The sequence below is a fragment of the Amphibalanus amphitrite genome, unplaced genomic scaffold, assembly GCF_019059575.1.
Source record: "Amphibalanus amphitrite isolate SeventyFive unplaced genomic scaffold, NRLGWU_Aamphi_draft 000049F_arrow, whole genome shotgun sequence".
Classification (NCBI taxonomy): Eukaryota; Metazoa; Arthropoda; class Thecostraca; order Balanomorpha; family Balanidae; genus Amphibalanus; species Amphibalanus amphitrite.
In genome coordinates this window covers 612,020-630,775 of record NW_024881545.1, presented here as the reverse complement: position 1 = coordinate 630,775, position 18,756 = coordinate 612,020, and the positions used below count along the sequence as shown (strand labels likewise).

Here is an 18,756-nt window from a genome sequence, read left to right as displayed (position 1 = left end):
GTCAGTGACCTGACATGACCCGAAAGTGCAGCTGGTGTCAAAAGATCCGGCTTGAATCAAAGGTCAGGTATGCCAAGTTTCAACTCTCTATCGCCAAAGTGTTCGAAGCTATCGTGAAAAAAACCCTATGGGGGGAGCGGCACCAAGGGCGGCACCCAGGTCAAAGATTAACCCTTAGCCCACACACTTAACCCCCTTGGCCGGTGAGGGTTAAGTGTGTCATTTTTACCTAAAACTGATGTTTGAGAGTGTTTAGAACGACATTCGTCCAAAAGAGGCGCATTTCAATTTTCTCCCATTGACTTATAATGGAGGAGGAGAGGTCGCAAAATTGGCCTGACAGCTGACCTCACGTCACAGATATCAAAATCCCCAGAGAAATAATTCATATATATATATATATATATATATATATATATATATATATATATATATATATATATATATATATATATATATATATATATATATATATATATATATATATGTTACAGGGAGTTTGAGAAATCCGTGAGTTTGCAAACTCCCTGACCCATCAGTGAGTTTGCAAACTCACTAGGGAGTTTACAAATTCACTAGGGAGTTTGCAAACTCACTGATCGGTCAGGGAGTTTGAGAAATTTCAGAGTGATTGGGCCAAATAAAAACAAGTGTGCAGCATGTGGGTGGCATACGTGCCGTCCGTGATGTTAAAACAAAGGAGGCTAGCTCTAAGGCCTCGCACGCTGACAAAAAGCTTATAGATCATATGCACACCATAAATACCTTTTTTATTTTAAACCGTTCAGTGATTTACCATGCATGTACCGCCGCTTTATTTAGTTATACATTTATTTAGTTAACGTCCCAATTAGATCCGTTCCACTCAAGTGTGGCTATTCCAGAGTCAGGCTAAATATATCAAAGTAGAAACAGCTGACTGTTGGTCACTAAAGCTATGCTAAATGTCACTAATGCTAAAGTACAGGCACACGCATCAATTCACGCCCATTCCCACTCCGCCATAGGCGTGTCATCGAGAGCCGGCGCTGCTGGCAGCCAGCCCAGCTGCGACTGGCGCACGCTGCTTGTTTGTTTTTGTTTTGTTGGGCTAGGCCCTTTCGGTCTGACAAGACCATTTCAGAGTCGGACGAATGATAGGAATTATAGGGGGAGACATTGGTCTGGGCAGACACCCTATAGGTATGCAGAGTCGCCGGGGCTGAGCCCGTCCGAATTGACAGACCGACCAGCCCCCCAAGCACTCTTTGCACCCGGCTACGGGGTGTGCTCCCTCGGGAGCAGCGGTGCCGCCCCAAGGGAGCAGCCCGCATGAGATAAAGGTGCCTGTCCAGCCCGGAGTGGGGGTTTCGGCGTGGACGAGAAGGATTTCAGTATCCTGATTCCTGAGGATGGAAACGACGGAACGGAGGAGCACGTTGCTCCGAACCTTCCCTTTACATAGCCGCAAGTAGCTTTTTTTTCGGTAAAACAATGAAGGATCTGTAAGCTTTTTGTCAGCGTGCGACGGCCGTACCACTAGTCGCTTTTGTTTTAAAGGTAGTGTGCCAGCTTTCCTGGACCGTATGGAGTTAATGGCCCAGATAAGGAGAACCGGATTTTTAGAACTTATCCATACCTTCAAAACTCATGGAAACGTCTTAAATTCTTCAAATTTTGAGTACCCCAGTGCGAAATTCGCCCCGACGGGTTGTCGGTCGTACCCCAACCACATTTCACACCACTATGAACAACAAATGCACACACTGAAATCGCTATTACCGATATGCTCATCCAATCAAGTTTCGATAAACCCGTTCATCATCAGCTCCTGCGGTTTCGAACACGCCTGTTAGGTGGTGCGGTAGACCACGCCCAAAGCCAGGGCCCCGGTAACGTGAGGTAGCCGAGTCAGGGCAGCGTGCGCTGACCCAAGCCGGAGCCGCGCGTCCTCCCGGTGTCATGTGATAGCCCGGGGCTGCCCGCGGGGATGCGGTAGATCGCGCCCAAAGCTGCGGCCCCGGCTTGGGTCAGCGCACGCTGCCCCGACTCGGCTACCTCACGTTACCGGGGCCCTGGCTTTGGGCGCGGCTTCTGCTCATACTTTGTGGTGCGGTGGTGGTGCGTCGGGCTGCGCGCTCTGACTTCGGCCAAGAAAAATGCGTCAGCTGATCATTGTCATTTCTGCCACTTGCGTGTGGTGAAATGGGGTCATAACTTATGAGACGGCTTTTTCATATCAATTATTTTACATAAAATCATATTTCAAACCATAAATAATGTTCGACAGCCAAATAAAAGAAACAATACCAATACGGGCTTACAGTTTAACCCGCGCACCGACGGGGGGGGCGGATATCCGCCCCCCCCCTGAGGTTTTTCGCGGATAGCGGGAAAACCGGGGCGCGTAGCGCCGCGAAATTTGATATGACTATTTTCTCATCAATTTTACACATGGTGTGCAAGTTTGAACGTCCTAACTTTTAAGGTCAGGTCACCAGGTCACTTTGAATGACCCAACCTCAAGTCACTTTTTTGCAACTTTGTCACCGTGCCAGAGCTACAGTAGATGTCGGAGGCCTTTGAAAGTCGCAGGATGTTATTAGGTCATTAGTAGCTACAATTTGTATATCTCGGAATTTTGATGTCGGTGACCTAAGGTCAGGACAATTTCGCGACCTCCCCATTATAAGTCAATGGGGGAAAAATCAACTCCCTGTTTTTACCACTAAAACGGGTCGGAATGGCCCCATATACCATACATGACTTCACATACGATCAACCTTCACTACCTTGAGGTCTGTTTTGCTGTTGGGCAGCTGTAAGGTCATGTGACGTCATCAAAGGTCACCAAAGGTTTTTTGCCAATAACTCCTTACAGGAACAAGATACAGCCGCGCGGATGGTCTCATTGTGTTCAGCTCGTCAAGACGCATCGAATGATATACATGATGACCTCGAGGTCACGTGACCTGAGGTCAACCTTTGACCTTGACCTTTCGAGGTCAACATATATATCATGCGATGCGGATTGACGAGAGGATCACGATGATGCCCTTAGTTTGTTCCTATCTTGACTACTTCGAAAGTTATTCGAGAAAAACCCTCTCCATATCTAGCGCCGCCATTTTGACTTTTTCGACCCCTGTGACGTCATCTTTGACCTGACCTGAAAATGACCTTAGTAAAAATTGTAGACCTTGTCCGTGCGTATCCGATGCCGTTAATCGCTTGTCGCTATCTTGTTTCGTTCTCGAGATCTCAGGGGGGGGGGCGGTCATCCGCCCCCCCCCCCGTCGGTACTAAGTTGGCGCAGACCCCCGTCGGTGCGCGGGTTAAGGCTCGACATTGTGTTGTCTACGATTAGACAGCTGATAACTCATTCCCGTACGTCGTATGGTCGTAACACTATAATGACCTTTGCTTATTGTCACAAGTGCGCCGCATTCGCGATTGTTGCCGACGCCTGTTTGCAGGTGAGCCCACTACAGTTGTTAGACATATCTAAAAACCGATAAACTTTTAGGCGAAAAAGGCACTATTCCAGGCCCATTTTTGATTTTTTTTTTGCGATATTAGGTAAAAACAGAAGCTTCTTATCCTAGGAAAAATAAAATGGGAAATCTTTCAAAGGTGGCACACTACCTTTAACATTACGGACGGCACGTATGCCACCATCATCTTACACATTTGATTTTATTTGGCCCAATCGCTCTGGAATTTCTCAAACTCCCTGACCGGTCAGTGAGTTTGCAAACTCCCTAGTGAATTTGCAAAGTCACTGATGGGTCAGGGAGTTTGCAAACTCACGGATTTCTCAAACTCCCTGTAACATATATATATATATATATATATATATATATATATATATATATATATATATATATATATATATATATATATATATATATATATATATATACGCCACACCGTTACTCTTAGGCATCAATCGCTGAAGTTTCAAAGCGATCGTTCAATCGGTGTAGCTATACAGGGTGGACCAAAAAGGATGGAAACATTTTGAACTCGCATAAAATATGTGTTATTGCATGCAGGTGACTGAAAATGATACCAAACAAGAGTGCATTTCGTGGAAATTCATAATGACATCTCTCTCATCTGCTTTCTCTCGTTTTCAGTCTCTCACAGCAAATGTTCGAAAAGGCCACTTTTGCGAGACAGGCAAAGAGCGGCCCGCCAGGCTGCTGACGCGATAGCCCGATGACACATGTCCGCTGGTTTGGCTCGCACAGCCTTGGTGATCACTCTCTTCAGGTAACATATGCCTTTAGAACCTTCCTTGTAGACCGCCTTGAGATGACCCCACAGGAAAAAATCCATCGGGGTCAGGTCAGGTGATCAGACAGGCCAGTTCCGACAGGCACTGCGGGATATCAGCCGGTCACCAAAGAGGTTCGCGCTCCACTTGAGCGTTGTTTTGCGATGTGAGGAGGCGCACCGTCTGGCTGGAATCACATGAGGTCCATGAGACTGCCATACTTCGTTTGGGCTCACTTCAACAACTTCTTTAGCGTCGCTTGGTAGCGCTTTTGGTCGTCAGCCACGGTGTTGTCGCTCCCATCCTCGAACCGAAGTGGAACTGGCCTGTCTGTCTTCTCATCTGACCTATGGATTCCTTTCCTGTGGAGTCATCTCAGGGCCAGGTCTACAAGGAAGGTTATGTAGGTCTCTGTTATCTGAAGAGAGCGATCACCAAGGCTGTGCGAGTCATACCAGAGGACATGTGTCATCGGGCTATCGCGTCAGCCGGCAGGCGGGCCGCTCTGTGCCTGTCTCGCAAAGGTAGCCTCTTCGAACATTTGCTGTGAGAGACTGAAAACGAGAGAAAGCAGATGAGAGAGATGTCATTATGAATTTCCACGAAATGTTCTCTCGTTTGGTATCATTTTCAGTCACCTGCATGCAAAAACACATATTTTATGCGAGTTCAAAATGATTCCATCCTTTTTGGTCCACCCATAGCGAGCCTTTGAACTTTTTCTGAGGTAATGTCACTTGTAACCTGGTGACCTGACCTTGAACGACCCGGGTCGGGAAATTTTCGCAACATGTGTGGAAAAGATGTATGGATAGGTGTACTAAAAACTGAGGGGTGGGCGTGAAAACGCCCCCCCCCCCCCCGAGCACGGTGCGTGTTGAAGGGTCTCCGTTGAGGACAGGTGGTTCACATCACCTCACCATTATAAGTCAATGGAGAGTTATGGAAACTGTTGTTTCAACGCCGGAAATGATCTAAGACTACCTGATTCAGAACACGATGGTGTCAAACCGCGGCTCTGTGATATTTTTTTCCAAGTTACCTATTTACTACTTGCCAGACACCGGACCCCTTCCATTGGGCACTTGACCTGATCTCAGAGGTCAGCGGTCGACCCGAGACATTAAGATCAGCCACAATTCGCTGCGATTCAAAACAGCACTGGACGCACACGGTTTTTATTCTGCGTGCCTCTGGCAATTTGGGGCGAAACAGCAAGGGAGATTCAACCAACCACCCTCATCCCTCTCTCGGCCTCGTTATGAAGAAAACCGGTAGGTCCGGCGAGGGATATGAAGGCTATTTACTAACTGGCGCTTGTCGCTTCACTCGCGGTAATGCACAGCCTCAGAGTAATGCCTGTCCTAGGCTAAAATTAACCCTCACCGGCCGAGGGGGAGGGTGCCGCCCCCCATAGTTTTTTTTTCGCGATAGCTCCAAACACGCTGACCATGGAGAGCTGAAACTTGGCATACCTGATCTTTGATTCAAGCCAGATCTTTTGACACCAACCACATTTTCGAGTCACGTCAGGTCACTGACCTATGATGTCATAAGCGAACCTTTGCACGGTCTTCAGATGTCGCAACTTCGCAACGCCCTCACTGCCAGAGGAGCTTTCACAGGGAAATGAAACTTGCAGGATCTAGTATCCATTACAAGTCTCACAACTTGTATATCACGGATTTTTCCTAAAGGTCATATGAGGTCAGGTCATTTTCGTGACCTCACCATTAGGCACAGTGATGCAAATGGGGTTCACGAGTAACCATAAATACGAAAAAGGCCCAAAATTCAAGTTCACTTAACCCTAGAACACCTAGGGGGGGGGGGGTTGTATCAACTATCAACCCCCCCCCCCCTGAGGTTTTTTCGAAGTGCACGCTAAACGGCTTGTCGTAGCGGGCTGAAATTTTCAATACCCTCTGGGGCAACCTTTGCGCATCTTTTGCCGAAAAAAATTGATCGGGTCATGTCAGGTCACGGAGTTATGACGTCATAAGAGGTACAGCCTCCGGCCGGATTTTCACAAACTGAGTGCCAACGCCCGAGGTTTCCTGCCGGTGGTACAGTCGTGTACAGGTTGATGGTCCGCTACTCTTTATCCACCGGGTTCCTATGGCTCAGCATTGGCAGCAGCCGCCTGGTACCGGTAGGCTGTGCCGCATGACCCGAGAGTGAAGCGGCACAGCCTACCCACACTGTATGACACCGGTTCGGGTCGCCTGGTAGAGCGATTTGACCGGACGCTGCGTTACACCGGCTGGGCGGAGGGGGGGGGGGGTAAGGGTCAGGCCTGTCTATTTGGCTCGGCTCGGTGGATGAGGCGGGCTGGAGTGTGGTGTGGGGCGGGGGTGATGTGGGGAGGGAGTGAGCGGACCTGGTGCTGGGTGTGTGTGGTCACTTGTCGCATAGAACCGATCGTAATCCACCCTCCAAAAATTCGCTTTAGAGATATTCACAAAACCCAGGGGGGTTCAAACACCCATCTCCCAAGTGGGGTGCGGAAGGACAGGTAAGGGTCCATACGGTCTCCTCATGAATTGCAGCAAAGAAAGAAAACAGACCTGTCACCAAATAATCTTTCTGTTAAGTGGACTAACCGCATAGCCTCGGACACAGAAATAAACATCCACCACGCGAAGCGTCTCGAACCGGGCCTCTCACTACCGGTCAGTTTGACAGTCTATTCCTACGCTGAGCTACACCGGATGGTGGCCACGGCCGGGGCAAAGTCTGGCCGGGCGGGCGGCGGGGCCGGGAGGTCGGCAGCAAAGTCAATGAATGTTTTTGTGGTTTCGGGTGCCGGTCGCTCTAGCTTGGGGGAATGATGATGGATCATTGACGAAACTTTCAACGTGGAGTCCCGGTTCGAGCCTCATCGGGGCTCCGGCTACTTTTCCGAGTTAGGATCTGGTTTGATTTTAGTGGTTGCGAGCCATTTATACTGTTTTATATCTACATGTCGATTGTCGATTGATTGATTGATTCATTCATTCGTTCATTTAATACATGTCGACATTTAGCATACGAATTGACATCCAAGATCAATCCGATCAATCTACCATTTTCATAAGCGTATTGCCTAAATATCATGCATATATGTGGCAGAAGACCTATGGTTGCCTCGATACCGTGCCAAATCACGTTTTGCACAATGCACAAGTAAATTATATTCGCTGGGTCGTCCGTGCATTGTGCTTAGCAAAAACAGGAATGCAATTGTTAAGCGACGCAAAATGTGCAATGCAGCAAGTGACCACACACACCCGCCCAGCCCCCATGGTCCACCAACACGCCCCACACCACTCGCCAGCCCACGCCAAGACGAGCCCCTCGGCCCCGCGCTGGTCTGACGCGACAGCTGGTCTACAAAGCGCTCTACCCGGCGACCCGAGCCGATGTCAAACGGCGTGGGTAGACTGTGCCGCTTCACTCTCGGGTCATGCGGCACAGCCTACCGGTACCAGGCGGCTGCTGCCAATGCTGAGCCATGGAACCCGGTGGATAAAGAGTAGGGGACCATCAACCTGTACACGACTGTACGGACATCGGTTGATGGATCGTGATGAAACTTCCCATGCATGTTGGGGCAAGTATTGGCTATCATATGGTATAAGAAATTTGACCGGGTCAGGTCAGGTCACGGAGCTATGACGTCACAAGAGGAACAGCGTCCGGTACTATTTTTGAAAAGCGCCCGAACCACTATTTTGCTAATTCTTGTCACCTCAATGGGAATATGCAGCAATATTAGCTTCTATAGGGAGCAAATGGACTTCCCAAATCCAAAAATACAATCAGATTTCAAAAAATTAAATTTTGATTTTTCGAATTTCTGCCGCCGACTGTGACCTTGCCGACTTCCGGCGCTCCCAACGCGCCATTTTTAGAGCTAGGGAAACGAAATACATACCAAACGATAGAGAATTGATCAAGGAACACGATAGTGAAGGTTTCAAGTCGATATCTCCCACCATTTTGCCGCAATCGCCGCCGAAAATTGAAAAAAGTCTATTTTTCCGAAAATTTGACCTTTGACCGGTCAAAAGTAGGTCAAATGTTGACCTAGGACCAAAAAATATACCACCAATCGCGAGATTCCGTTGAGAGCAATCCGTTGGTTTTTCCGCTAAGCTCTACGACCTTCCGTTTCGAAACGCCAGGGGGGGGTCGTAACAACCCCCCCCCCTGGTCGTTCGTGTTATGAGAAATGGCCTGGTCGTGCGAGGGTTAATCGAATAAATCGTAATATGGTCAGTCAGGCAAATGTTTGGGGTGTCTGAAAAAGTATGATTTTAATGTTTTTGTCAAAACCGGCCTAGTGAATGATTGTCAGAAGTCGAGACATTTTCGATGTCGTAAAATGACTGTCAGGTACTTGAAATTCAAGCGCCGCTAGCGTGCGTTCATGTCATACCAACTGCAAAAAGTATACATAAAAATGATCTTCGAAACCTGCTGCTTCTAATGCCACGTCATAAAAAGCCGTATCTATTTTGGTTTGGCGGTGAGCTAACTATTTGTAATCATGTTGCAACCGCAGTTTTTTACCAAAAATATTTGCTTTCAATTCACCTACAGCACTTCACACAGTGTGTGCCCGTTAGTGCACCATATCATAGCATTCCCTAATCATTTCTGAGTCGCATAGTGAAAGAATTAAGGCGCTTGCACAGGGCTGACCGGCGCTACAGAAGTTTTCGTCCGGCACGGTCGGGTGCCGCGGCGCAGCGGGCGGCCCGGACGGCCGCGCCGCCGCGCCGCCCGGACGCCGCGCGGGCCCGCGGCGGCACCCACCTGCCCACCGCGCGCCCACTGCGGCACCCGCCCGCCCGGACAAAACCCTCTGTAGCGCAGGTCAGCCCTGTGCTAGCACCTTATTTCTTTCACGATGCGACTCAGAAATGATTAGGGAAGGCTATGGTATGGTGGACTAACGGGCACACACTGTGTAAAGTGCTGTAGGTGAAACGAAAGCATTTTTTTTTCTTAGTAAAAAACTGCGATTGCAGCATGATGATAAATAGTCAGATAACAGATTACCGCCAAAGCGAATGAGATACGGCTTTTTGTGACCCGGCATTAGAAGCAGAAGACTTTGGGGATCATTCCCATGCATATTTTTTCAATTTGTACGAAATGAACGCAAACCAGCGGCGTTTGAACTTGCGAGTGTCTGACAGTCATTTTACGACCTAGAAAATGTCACGACTTCTGACGATTATACACGAGGCCGGTTTTGACAAAAACATGAAAACCATGTCATTTCAGATGCCCCAAACATTTGTCTACTCGGCCATATCGCAATTAACTCGATTTGGTAAACTTGACTTTTGGGTATTTATGGCCACTCGTGAACCCCATTTGCATCACTGTGTTAGGTAGGTATAAGTCAATGGGGAAAAATGAAAACTGCTATTCTGGCGGCGGGAACGATCTCAAACTATCTCAAGCACACAGAATCGTGATTTGATGCACTCCTTGCAAAGTTAGATGCGTCACTTTTGCAATGCTGACCTTGTGTGACGTCATTTATGACGTCATCAAGGTTATATTAGTTTTTCGTCAATAACTCCCGATCAAATTGAGCTAGCGAGTCGGGAAAGCCACCAATGGACTCAGAAAGACCTGCCGAATCGAATGATATGCGACAATGCGACATTACCTCTTTCGACCAGCTTCGTGAACTGGGGGCGCTGACCTGACCGTGACCTGAGGTCAACACCTTAAGTTGACCTGACGCAAACAAAAAGTACCTTTATCATTCGACGCACCTGAGCGAGGCGAGCACGATGCTGCCATAACCGCGTCCGCAGCTCTGCGGCCGTTTTTTTGCGAAGTTATTCACCAAAAACTGAACCGTACCTTGGGGCACTTGATCTGACCTCAGAGGTCACTGGTTGACCTAGGACCTTAAAATCGGGTCCAATCTCTGCTTCTCGTAACGGCGCACACGCTCGGTTTTCCCGCGACGCGCTAGCTCCACCAGGGGCGAAACGGCGAGGGGTGGGGATCGCACCCCCCTCGGCCGGCGCGTACGTAGAAAACATATAGGTCTGGCGAGGGTCAGTAGCGGGCCAGGGTAGCGGCGGAAGACCTTTAATTAATGGGGGGGGGGGGCACTGCCGACTTTTGGTCCCATTCTTTCCATCCAACGCTCATAGGGCTAATGTTGAAATGCCAAAATCAAAGAGGGGCACGGTGCCCCGGTGCCCTCCCCGTTCCGCCGCCTAAGGCGAGGGTTATACCCAGGGCACTAAAGAATCGTTATACCCATCAGCATGGATGAAGTAGATACGATAGAACGATAAGGTATAAGAAGAAAGTAGATAGATAGAAATCTATCTAAAAAGTATATAGATAGAATAGATAGAAGAAAGTAGATATAAGAAGCAGGGGCGGATCCAGGAAAACTCCAAGGGGAGGGTCATGAATCGAAGTGGTGCCCTACCTATACCCAAAATTAAAAACTCAACGGATTTCGTCCACTTCATTTTGGTGGTGCCCCCATTTTCAGTTTTTTTTATTTTTTATTTTTAGTCAGTATCTTAACTCTCAGCCACTACCACAATTACCAATTGTAAGCAAGTATATATGAATGTGCTATGTGTATATGTATATGTTGTGGACGCTGAGTAGTGAGTACTTACCAGGAACGTTATCAGGTAAGCAAATCGTTGTCAGTCCGACGAACTTGACACTGGCGTCTAAAGGGTCTGTCCTTGACACTTCAGGCTTGTCAGGAGCACCAAAGTCCTTCCAGGGACACCACAAACCTGTCAGGGGCACCTACGGCCTTGTAGGGGCGCCACAGGCCCGCCAGGAAGCAGGGGCACCACAGGCCTAGCAAGGACACTACAGGCCTGTCAGGGGCACAACGGGCCTGTTGGGCCCATGAGCACCCCTAGGGGCAGGGGCACCACAGTCCTTCCAGGGGCACCGCAGGCCTGTAAGGGGCACCAGCGGCCTAGCAGGGGCACCACTGGTCTATCAGGGGCACCACGAGCCTGTCATAGCCAGGCATCTCAGGCTTGTCAAGGCCCAGAGGCACCACAGGTCTGTGAGGGGCACCAGCGACCTAGCAGGGGCACCAGTCAACACAGGTCTGCCAGGGGCGCCACAGACCTGCCAGGGGCACCACAGACCTGCCAGGGGCACCAGAGGGCTGCCAGGGGCACCACCGGCCTTGCAGGGGCACCTTGGGCCTGTCAGGGGCACCACGGGCCTGCCGAGGGGCACTTCAGACTTTTCAGGAGCACCAGTCCTCTCCGGGCGCAGGGGCACCAGAGGCCTGCCAGGGGCACCAGCGGCCTAGCAAGGGCACCAGAGGCCTGCCAGGGGCACCACAGGCCTAACAAGGGCACCACGGGCCTGTCAGGGGCACCTCAGGCTTGTCAGGGCCCAGGGACACCACAGTCCTTCCAAGGGCACCGCAAGCCTGTCAGGGGCACCAGAGGCCTGCCAGGGGCACCACAGGCCTGTCAGGGGCACCTCAGGCTTGTCAGGGCCCAGGGGCACCACAGTCCTTCCAGGGGCATTACAAGCCTGTCAGGGGCACCAGAGGCCTAGCAAGGGCACCACAGGCCTGCCATGGACACCACAGGCCTGCCAGGGGCACCACCGGCCTTGCAGGGGCGCCTCAGGCCTGTCAGGGGCACCACGTGCCTGCCGGGGACACTTCAGGCTTGTCAGGGGCGTTACAGTCCTGTCAGGGCCCAGGGGCACCAGGCCCGTGGTGTCCCTGCTAGGCCTGTGGTGCCCCTGGCGGTCCTGTGGTGCCCCTGTCAGGACTGTGATACCCCTGGTAGGCCGGTGGTGCCCCTGGCAGGTCTTTGGGCCCCCGGGCCTCAAGGGGGGCATGACCCATGTGACCCCCCCCCTTGGATCCGCCCCTGATAAGAAGTAGATATAGGTAGTAGGTAGGTAATCCATGCCAACAGTCATGCGTATTCGTAAGGCCCGTCATGCGGTGCAGCCTAAAAGCAGGCGCTGACATAGCGCGTCATCTAGTGACAAAAGTACCAACTACGAGTATCCTTTCTAGCCACGTGGGGCACCGAGCTTACACTATAAGGGCAAAAAACAATGAGACCTAATACGTTTTTAGTGTAAGCCAATGACAAACAGCATAAGCCGTCCAAGTCCAAAACACATTGTTTCTTAGTTTTTTTTTTGCAATTGTTTTTTTACGTGGGCTCCCACCTTAACCTGGGTCCATACTTTTTACCGCACATTTTATGCGCATTTTATGCAAAAAATTAAAATGCTCAGCAATTCTCAGTAGGAGCTAGGAGCTTAAATGCTTGGTTTCACGTTAGTTTCATCATTCATGTCATTATTTGTACAGCATTTAAATATAAAGGGAAGGCGTATTTCATGGTAAAGATAGAGATGAAATAAACAGCCTTGAAAGTAGACTCCCTTTTGGCGTGCCTTTTGGGAGTGTCGATTGCGGTCGGCAGTGGTCGGCAGTGGGTACTAGTTCTTGTGACGTAATAATCAAAGTTCCGACATTCATTTCTTGTCTTCACATTCGTATTGTTGCTACCTTGTTAGTGAAGGGACCGAGCGCGAGCGAGAGAGAGAGCAACGCGGAGGAGTGATGCGCTGGGATCGCGTTTTGAGTCGAGTTTAGGTTGAGATTGTGGGGATTTTGCATGAAAAGGCGTTCAAGTGTTTGGTGGAGCCACACATATATTATCATTTGATCATGTTGGGTTGGTAAGCCTTGTAACAAGTGGATTAGAAACAAGGTGAGAGCCGCTCCATCTCGCTTTCGAGTTTCGACGCTCTTCATTTAACAATAACTTGAACTTCTCTGTCTGTCGTCAACTCAAGCTTTTTCTCTAGAGCCCAAGCCAGAGCCTCTTCAAATCATGAAGCTAAAAGTATTTGCCAAGCCCAGAAGGTTGTTCCATTTCTCAACCAGTATTGCTGACAAAAAATCTGACTCATGAGTTTGGTGATGTTTCTCGTGGATGAGTCCCTTTTACGTGTTTCCTTTTCTTGTAGTTCTGTCTAATTCAAGGAATCCTTCTCTTATTTTTAAGAGCCCTTAATAGGTACCTTTATTTGAACTTGAACTTTACCTATGCCTTCGGTTCCATAGCTGAGTTGATGGTGTTGGACTTGGGCTCCGTGTGGTGAGCATGAGTCCCAGTTATAAAAGTACCTACAGGGTTCAAAGCGCGACATGTGCTCAATGTTTATGAGCCTCCTGAGTCCTGAAAGTCCTGATGGGTTGTTGTTGTCGGTGGCAGGCTGTAGTCAGCCGAAGTCAGTGAGGGGGACAGGTCGTGCACAACATTGATTGTGCATGTGTTAAAATTCAGACTCTGAAGCTCTGCTTAAACTGCCTTAGACCAAGAATTGCACATTATTAGAGGGTGGAGGACATGATGACAAGCTCCATTTAGCAAAGGCTCTGTCCTTGTGAGTTCTTGTATTGAAAAGGTTTGGACCAAATTTATATATGAGGTTGGGGGGAAAATATGTGGCTTTACTGAGTGGTGCTGGTGAGAAGCTGCTCACTCATCTTCATCATAAGGGAGGCACCTAAGCTTTTCCACTCTTCAGCATTGCAAGGATAACTATTCGGCTGGTGATTGCCCTATATGCAAGTATCAATACTTTTGTAGGATAGGCAGGTGGGATAAATAGTCAAATAAGTAAAATTGATCATAAAATAATATTTTGAGCTGGTGGGGGGCTGTATGATTTTCACATGCATATTTCAGCAAGGTAAATGAAGAGCCCAGCCAATGGTTACTGTTCAAAGTGAATAAAATGGTTTTATGAATATTTTAGGTCAATATTCTAGTTAAATAGGACCCCTAATTCTTTTGGTACTGTTGACATGGTTTTGCCATGTTTTGGTGATATATGTTTCATTTGCATTTTAAATGAATGAATGTGGGGCAATTTGTGCAATTTTTGAGGCATTTTATAATCCAATTGATCTTGTTGTTATTTTTTCCCTTATTCTTTGGTTTGTTTGCTTTCTGACTGTTCACCCACATGAGACCAAGGCAAGTACCTAAATACAAGGAATTCAAGAAAACAGACACTTACAAATTACATGATAAATGCCTAGCAAGTGTTGAAAAATTGATATAAATTCAGGTGGTAATTTGGACTCATCCATCCCTTGCACTTCCACCTGGGCATTCTGTGACTTCCATTGGACTCATCCATCCCTTGCACTTCCACCTGGGCGTTCTGTGACTTCCAGCTGATGTCCTGTAAGTTGAGGAGCCCTTGTTGCTTCAACTTTGAATGCAATCAACCCAGTCAATCTTGATATTGGGAAACAATCTCTGCTCGCGTACACATGCAGATTATTGCAGAGTCAGAACCCAACTGACTTTTGCTGTTAAAGGTGATCCCTGATATAGGAATATGAATGGCCCTTTCATTTACCTACTCACATATGTATAGTAGCACCAATGGTATGAAACATTTGAATGCATCGTCTGGTGGGTGGGCAATGTAGGCTTGACCACTGATATTCACTTCTGTTACATCACATATGAATTTGCTTAATGAGATATTGCTAATTTGTGCTGCTCCTTTTTCAGGTACCATCTGCTGCAGGGTCAGCTGTCCCCCTTCAGGAAATAATCAGCGCTCAGCAGTGCACCTGCCATATTCTCCAGCTCCATCTGTGTATCAGTGACTGACAGTGTCGATCGACGCCTGTGTGCCTGTCGGTCTGCATCCCACCTCGACCTCCGCCGGAGATTCGTCTGCCGGCGCTCGTCTGACCGTCTGCCGGCGCTCGCTGACCCTCTGCGCCCCGCTGAGGAGCGGGCCGGGCGCCCGGGCTCTCCGCCATGGAGGAGGACCGTGACGGCCTGTGGCGACAGGCGGTGGAGTGGCTGACGGCCTTCGGCGTGCTGCCGGCCGACCACCGCTGCTGCTCGCCGGACAGCAAGCTGATCGACCTGCTGTACACCCTGCGGGACGGCGTGCTGCTCTGCCACCTGCTGCACAAGATCGACCCGGCCTCGCTCGACTTCCGGGACGTCAGTCTGAAGCCGCAGATGGCCCAGGTGGGTCAGCGAGGGGAGCTGGAGATGGGGGGGGGGGAGGGGAGGATCGGAAAAGGAGCAGTGGGTGGGACGCTACTCTGGAACCAGGGACGCTGCACCGACACCGCCTGGGATACTATTGCTGATATCGGAGAAGGCTGGGCATGTGTTTGTTCACTGTCTGCATAACTGCATCGGTTAGCTCTTTTAGGTAACCTACTAACTAGTGGTAGGTTGAGGTTAGTTCTTTGTTTTCGAGTTTGGTCTTTAAAAGGCATTTTACCATGTCCATATAAGCAGTGTCTTGTCCTCCCTTGCTAGAGTGCTGTAGTTCTTTTGTTCTTGTTTGAGTGCTCTAATTCTCTTGTATGATGGGGCTAGGATTATTTTGTCAAATCCGCCCTCATCACTCCTAAGCCAAATATTTTTTTTCGCCCAGCCTTTCGTCCTGACCCGACACACTATCTGCCGGTCGGTGGGTGGGTCGATTGTTCACTGTTGACCGTGCTGCTTGGTTTCAGTTTTTGTGCGCCAAGAATATCCGTACATTTTTGCTCAGCTGCAGCAAGCACTATAACATCCGAGAGGCGGATCTTTTCGACCCGAGTATGCTCTTCGACTACACGGACTTCGGCAAGGTACGGCGACGACCGGGGCCGCTAGGGCCAGGAGCCCGAACGGTCTTTGTGGTTCTGGCGGTGTCTGCTATGCTGATTATTCAGAGTGCTTTCAACATATTTTGCTTGTACTGGATGTGGGGTTGATAATGATAACTTAATTACCTCAGTGGTTATGCATATTTGTACAAATTGTTGGCATACAAGTACCAGTTTTGGATATCATAAGACTGATTTGCTAATACCTGTTTATGGGGTGTGCTCAAACAGGTACTTAGATGCCGCTGAAGCCCTAATTATGTAACAGTTTGGTGTCTGCAGGCGCTAAATGTTCCGAGTGCCCACGGATAGCAGGTCTGCTGTAGGTACCGGCTGGGGGTTTGTGCTGTCCAGCGCTATGTGGAAGGTGGTTCCTGACCGGGCCTGACCCGTCTGCCGGCAGGTGCTACGAACGCTGTCGGTGCTGTCGCACACACCCAAGGCGCTGTCCAGAGGAGTCCCGTGAGTTCTCTTCCTATCCGGGGAGGATTCCCAAACCACTGCACTGCCGTCAGATTCTGTGCGGTAGTTTTTTGTCTGCCCTCTGCCGCTGGGCTATTATCTAGTTCAAACACGCGTCATATTTGTGGACAATGTTGCAATCCCGAGACGTTTACTATCCGAAAAGGCTCAGCGATATCGGATTTATCCGGTAACAATCAATCAAGCGCTTTCACGCTGCAAATACTCCGGGGTTGAGCGACCATACATTGAATGTGTATTGTTTGCCGTTGACCTATACGAGCTAAGTAGTTCGCTCGGCTGACTGTTCCCTATCACGTGGTTGTTCTAGATTTCTTTGTTTGTGTTTGTCATCTCAAGATGCATGATGTGCGCGCGCTTGTTTGCTATCTGCCACGCGAATATCTTACGAAACATAGGCCACCTGCTGAGCGTTATCTGATAACGTCACGGCACACGTTCCCTCGGTGACGCCTCTCCGTAATACGATACCGGCTGCGATGAGTCACGGTAGCTCACATTGACCCCCGCACCTTCCTCGCACAGGGGGTTCCCGGCCGACGCGGACCAGACATCTGAGTTCGAGGAGCCCATCTACCGGCATTTAGACGAGCAGGCCAAGTGAGTGTGCGCCCCGGGGGATGATGACAGGCGGGGAGGGACCGTGGTAATACGAGGCGAGACAGCTCGGCTGGTGGTCGGCTGATCGCGGGGAGCAGCGCCGGGGATTTTCAAGGAGATGCCAGGGTGCCGGTGACACAGCCCGGGGTGTCGCTTCGGGCTGAGAGCGGGCGGCTTATGACATGACCTGAGCACCCGGCGACATGGGAGTGACGGGGGCTGAGATTGAGCCGATGTCGCTGCTCAGATGGCTAATGGAGCGCTCTGCTGCAGTGAATTTAAGCGGGCTATGATAACGGGGACACTGAGGCAAATGGCCCGGGTGTAATTTGTATGATGGGCTCCGCTTCAATTTCTGGGCGAGCGGCATGCATCTTCGGAGGGTAGGATCGGCGATAATTCACCCGCGGTGACGTGCCGGGAGCGCTGAACGCCGGGCACAGCTGCGGCTGAATGGCGGAGTATTATCCACCAGACCGGAACGGTTCGACCATCCCTGTCAGAACCCGGCATTTATATCATCTGTACGAAAAGCTAGGTGGGCTGGGTGCTGGTAGCAACACACATAAGTAAATCAGGGAATGCTTGACAATGTAACCACCTTTTCCCTATTTGTTTTGACCTAGTCAATGTTTCGAATCTGGACCGTATAACCAAGAATTTATTTATTGGAGGCTCTTGCAGAAATTGAGGACATCCATTGCGACGGCACCGAGCGCGGCGTTTGCCCGCGGCAGCCGGCGCTACCCGTGTCCCCAGCGATCCCGGTGATGAGTCAGACGGGCAGGAGGCTTCTCTATGCGTTCAGACTATCCCCTGGGGCCTTGCGTTTGAACATTGAACACTGAATTGTGTGGATGGACCACACGTCTGCCGAGTTATTGAGAGCCGATGCCTATAGCGTAAGTGCTGTGTCAAATTTAATGTTCGGCTGCGACGTGGCGCTTGTTTATTTACTTACCGGGACTCAAAGTTCACTACAAGAACAATGGCTATGCATAAAGGCGCTGAACAATGCGCTGTTGCCCGGCCATAAAAAACGCTTCATCCTAAAAGTCTAACCGCCACAATATTGTTACGGCTGGCTCTGGTGTGTTGTTTAAACTATACACCGCCCAATTAGCGGTAAGGGCCACACCGTTTTGAATTCTGGAATAGGCTTCTCAGTATTCTCGGAAGACGCCTCACAATCGATTCATTAAAAATGGAAGGCTGCAGAGACGTGACGTGTCAACCAGATCGCTCAGAATTCCAGTCTGTTTGATGTTCAAAAGCTGGGCGTTTCGTCTAAGGCAGTCTTTAAGGCATACACGCGTTCATTGCTGATTTCTGTTGAACCAAATCCTGCTGGTCTGACATCGCCTGAATCTTTACGTAGCTGTAGACTTCAGCGGTCGGTAGGCTAACTTTGGCAATGAGCGGCTTTTACGAACGCTAGGCCCAGCTGTCGTAACGTATTGCTTCCTCTGCTTCCCTTCGGTCCCATGGGAGCTCGCGTGGTGCATCTGTGTACTCTGGGGCCAACTTCCAAGGACGTCTCGAAGTTGGTCCGAACCCCGACTAAAATTGCCGGTGTAGAGAGACCAGCCCACTGACTGCAGACAAACTGCGCTGTCCAAAAGGCTCGCCATATGGAAGGCTCGCACTTCTAGTTTCAAATCTGTTACGTTTTGTAAACAAATTATTTTATTATTGGCTTTGTTTGCATGTCCCATAAAATAGGTTA

At 49.6% G+C, this 18,756-nt stretch overlaps 1 protein-coding gene across 15 annotated transcripts in view; it reads left to right on the top strand.

Annotated features, from left to right (window-relative positions):
* The first annotated feature begins 12,792 nt into the window (after nt 1-12,792).
* LOC122377701 (protein vav-like) overlaps nt 12,793-18,756 on the top strand; it is a 45,820-nt gene continuing 39,856 nt past the window's right edge. For 6 of the 15 annotated variants that reach the window (XM_043358045.1, XM_043358037.1, XM_043358036.1 and 3 more), the window contains exons 1-5: nt 12,840-13,014; nt 14,839-15,312; nt 15,813-15,929; nt 16,351-16,409; nt 16,956-17,030. In XM_043358045.1, the coding sequence (XP_043213980.1) occupies nt 15,094-15,312; nt 15,813-15,929; nt 16,351-16,409; nt 16,956-17,030 (470 nt within the window). In that variant the 5' untranslated portion in view covers nt 12,840-13,014; nt 14,839-15,093. Of the gene's footprint in view, nt 13,015-14,838; nt 15,313-15,812; nt 15,930-16,350; nt 16,410-16,955; nt 17,031-18,756 lie in introns of all 15 variants that reach the window. The other 9 variants (XM_043358047.1, XM_043358042.1, XM_043358039.1 and 6 more) reach the window with 4 other exon arrangements.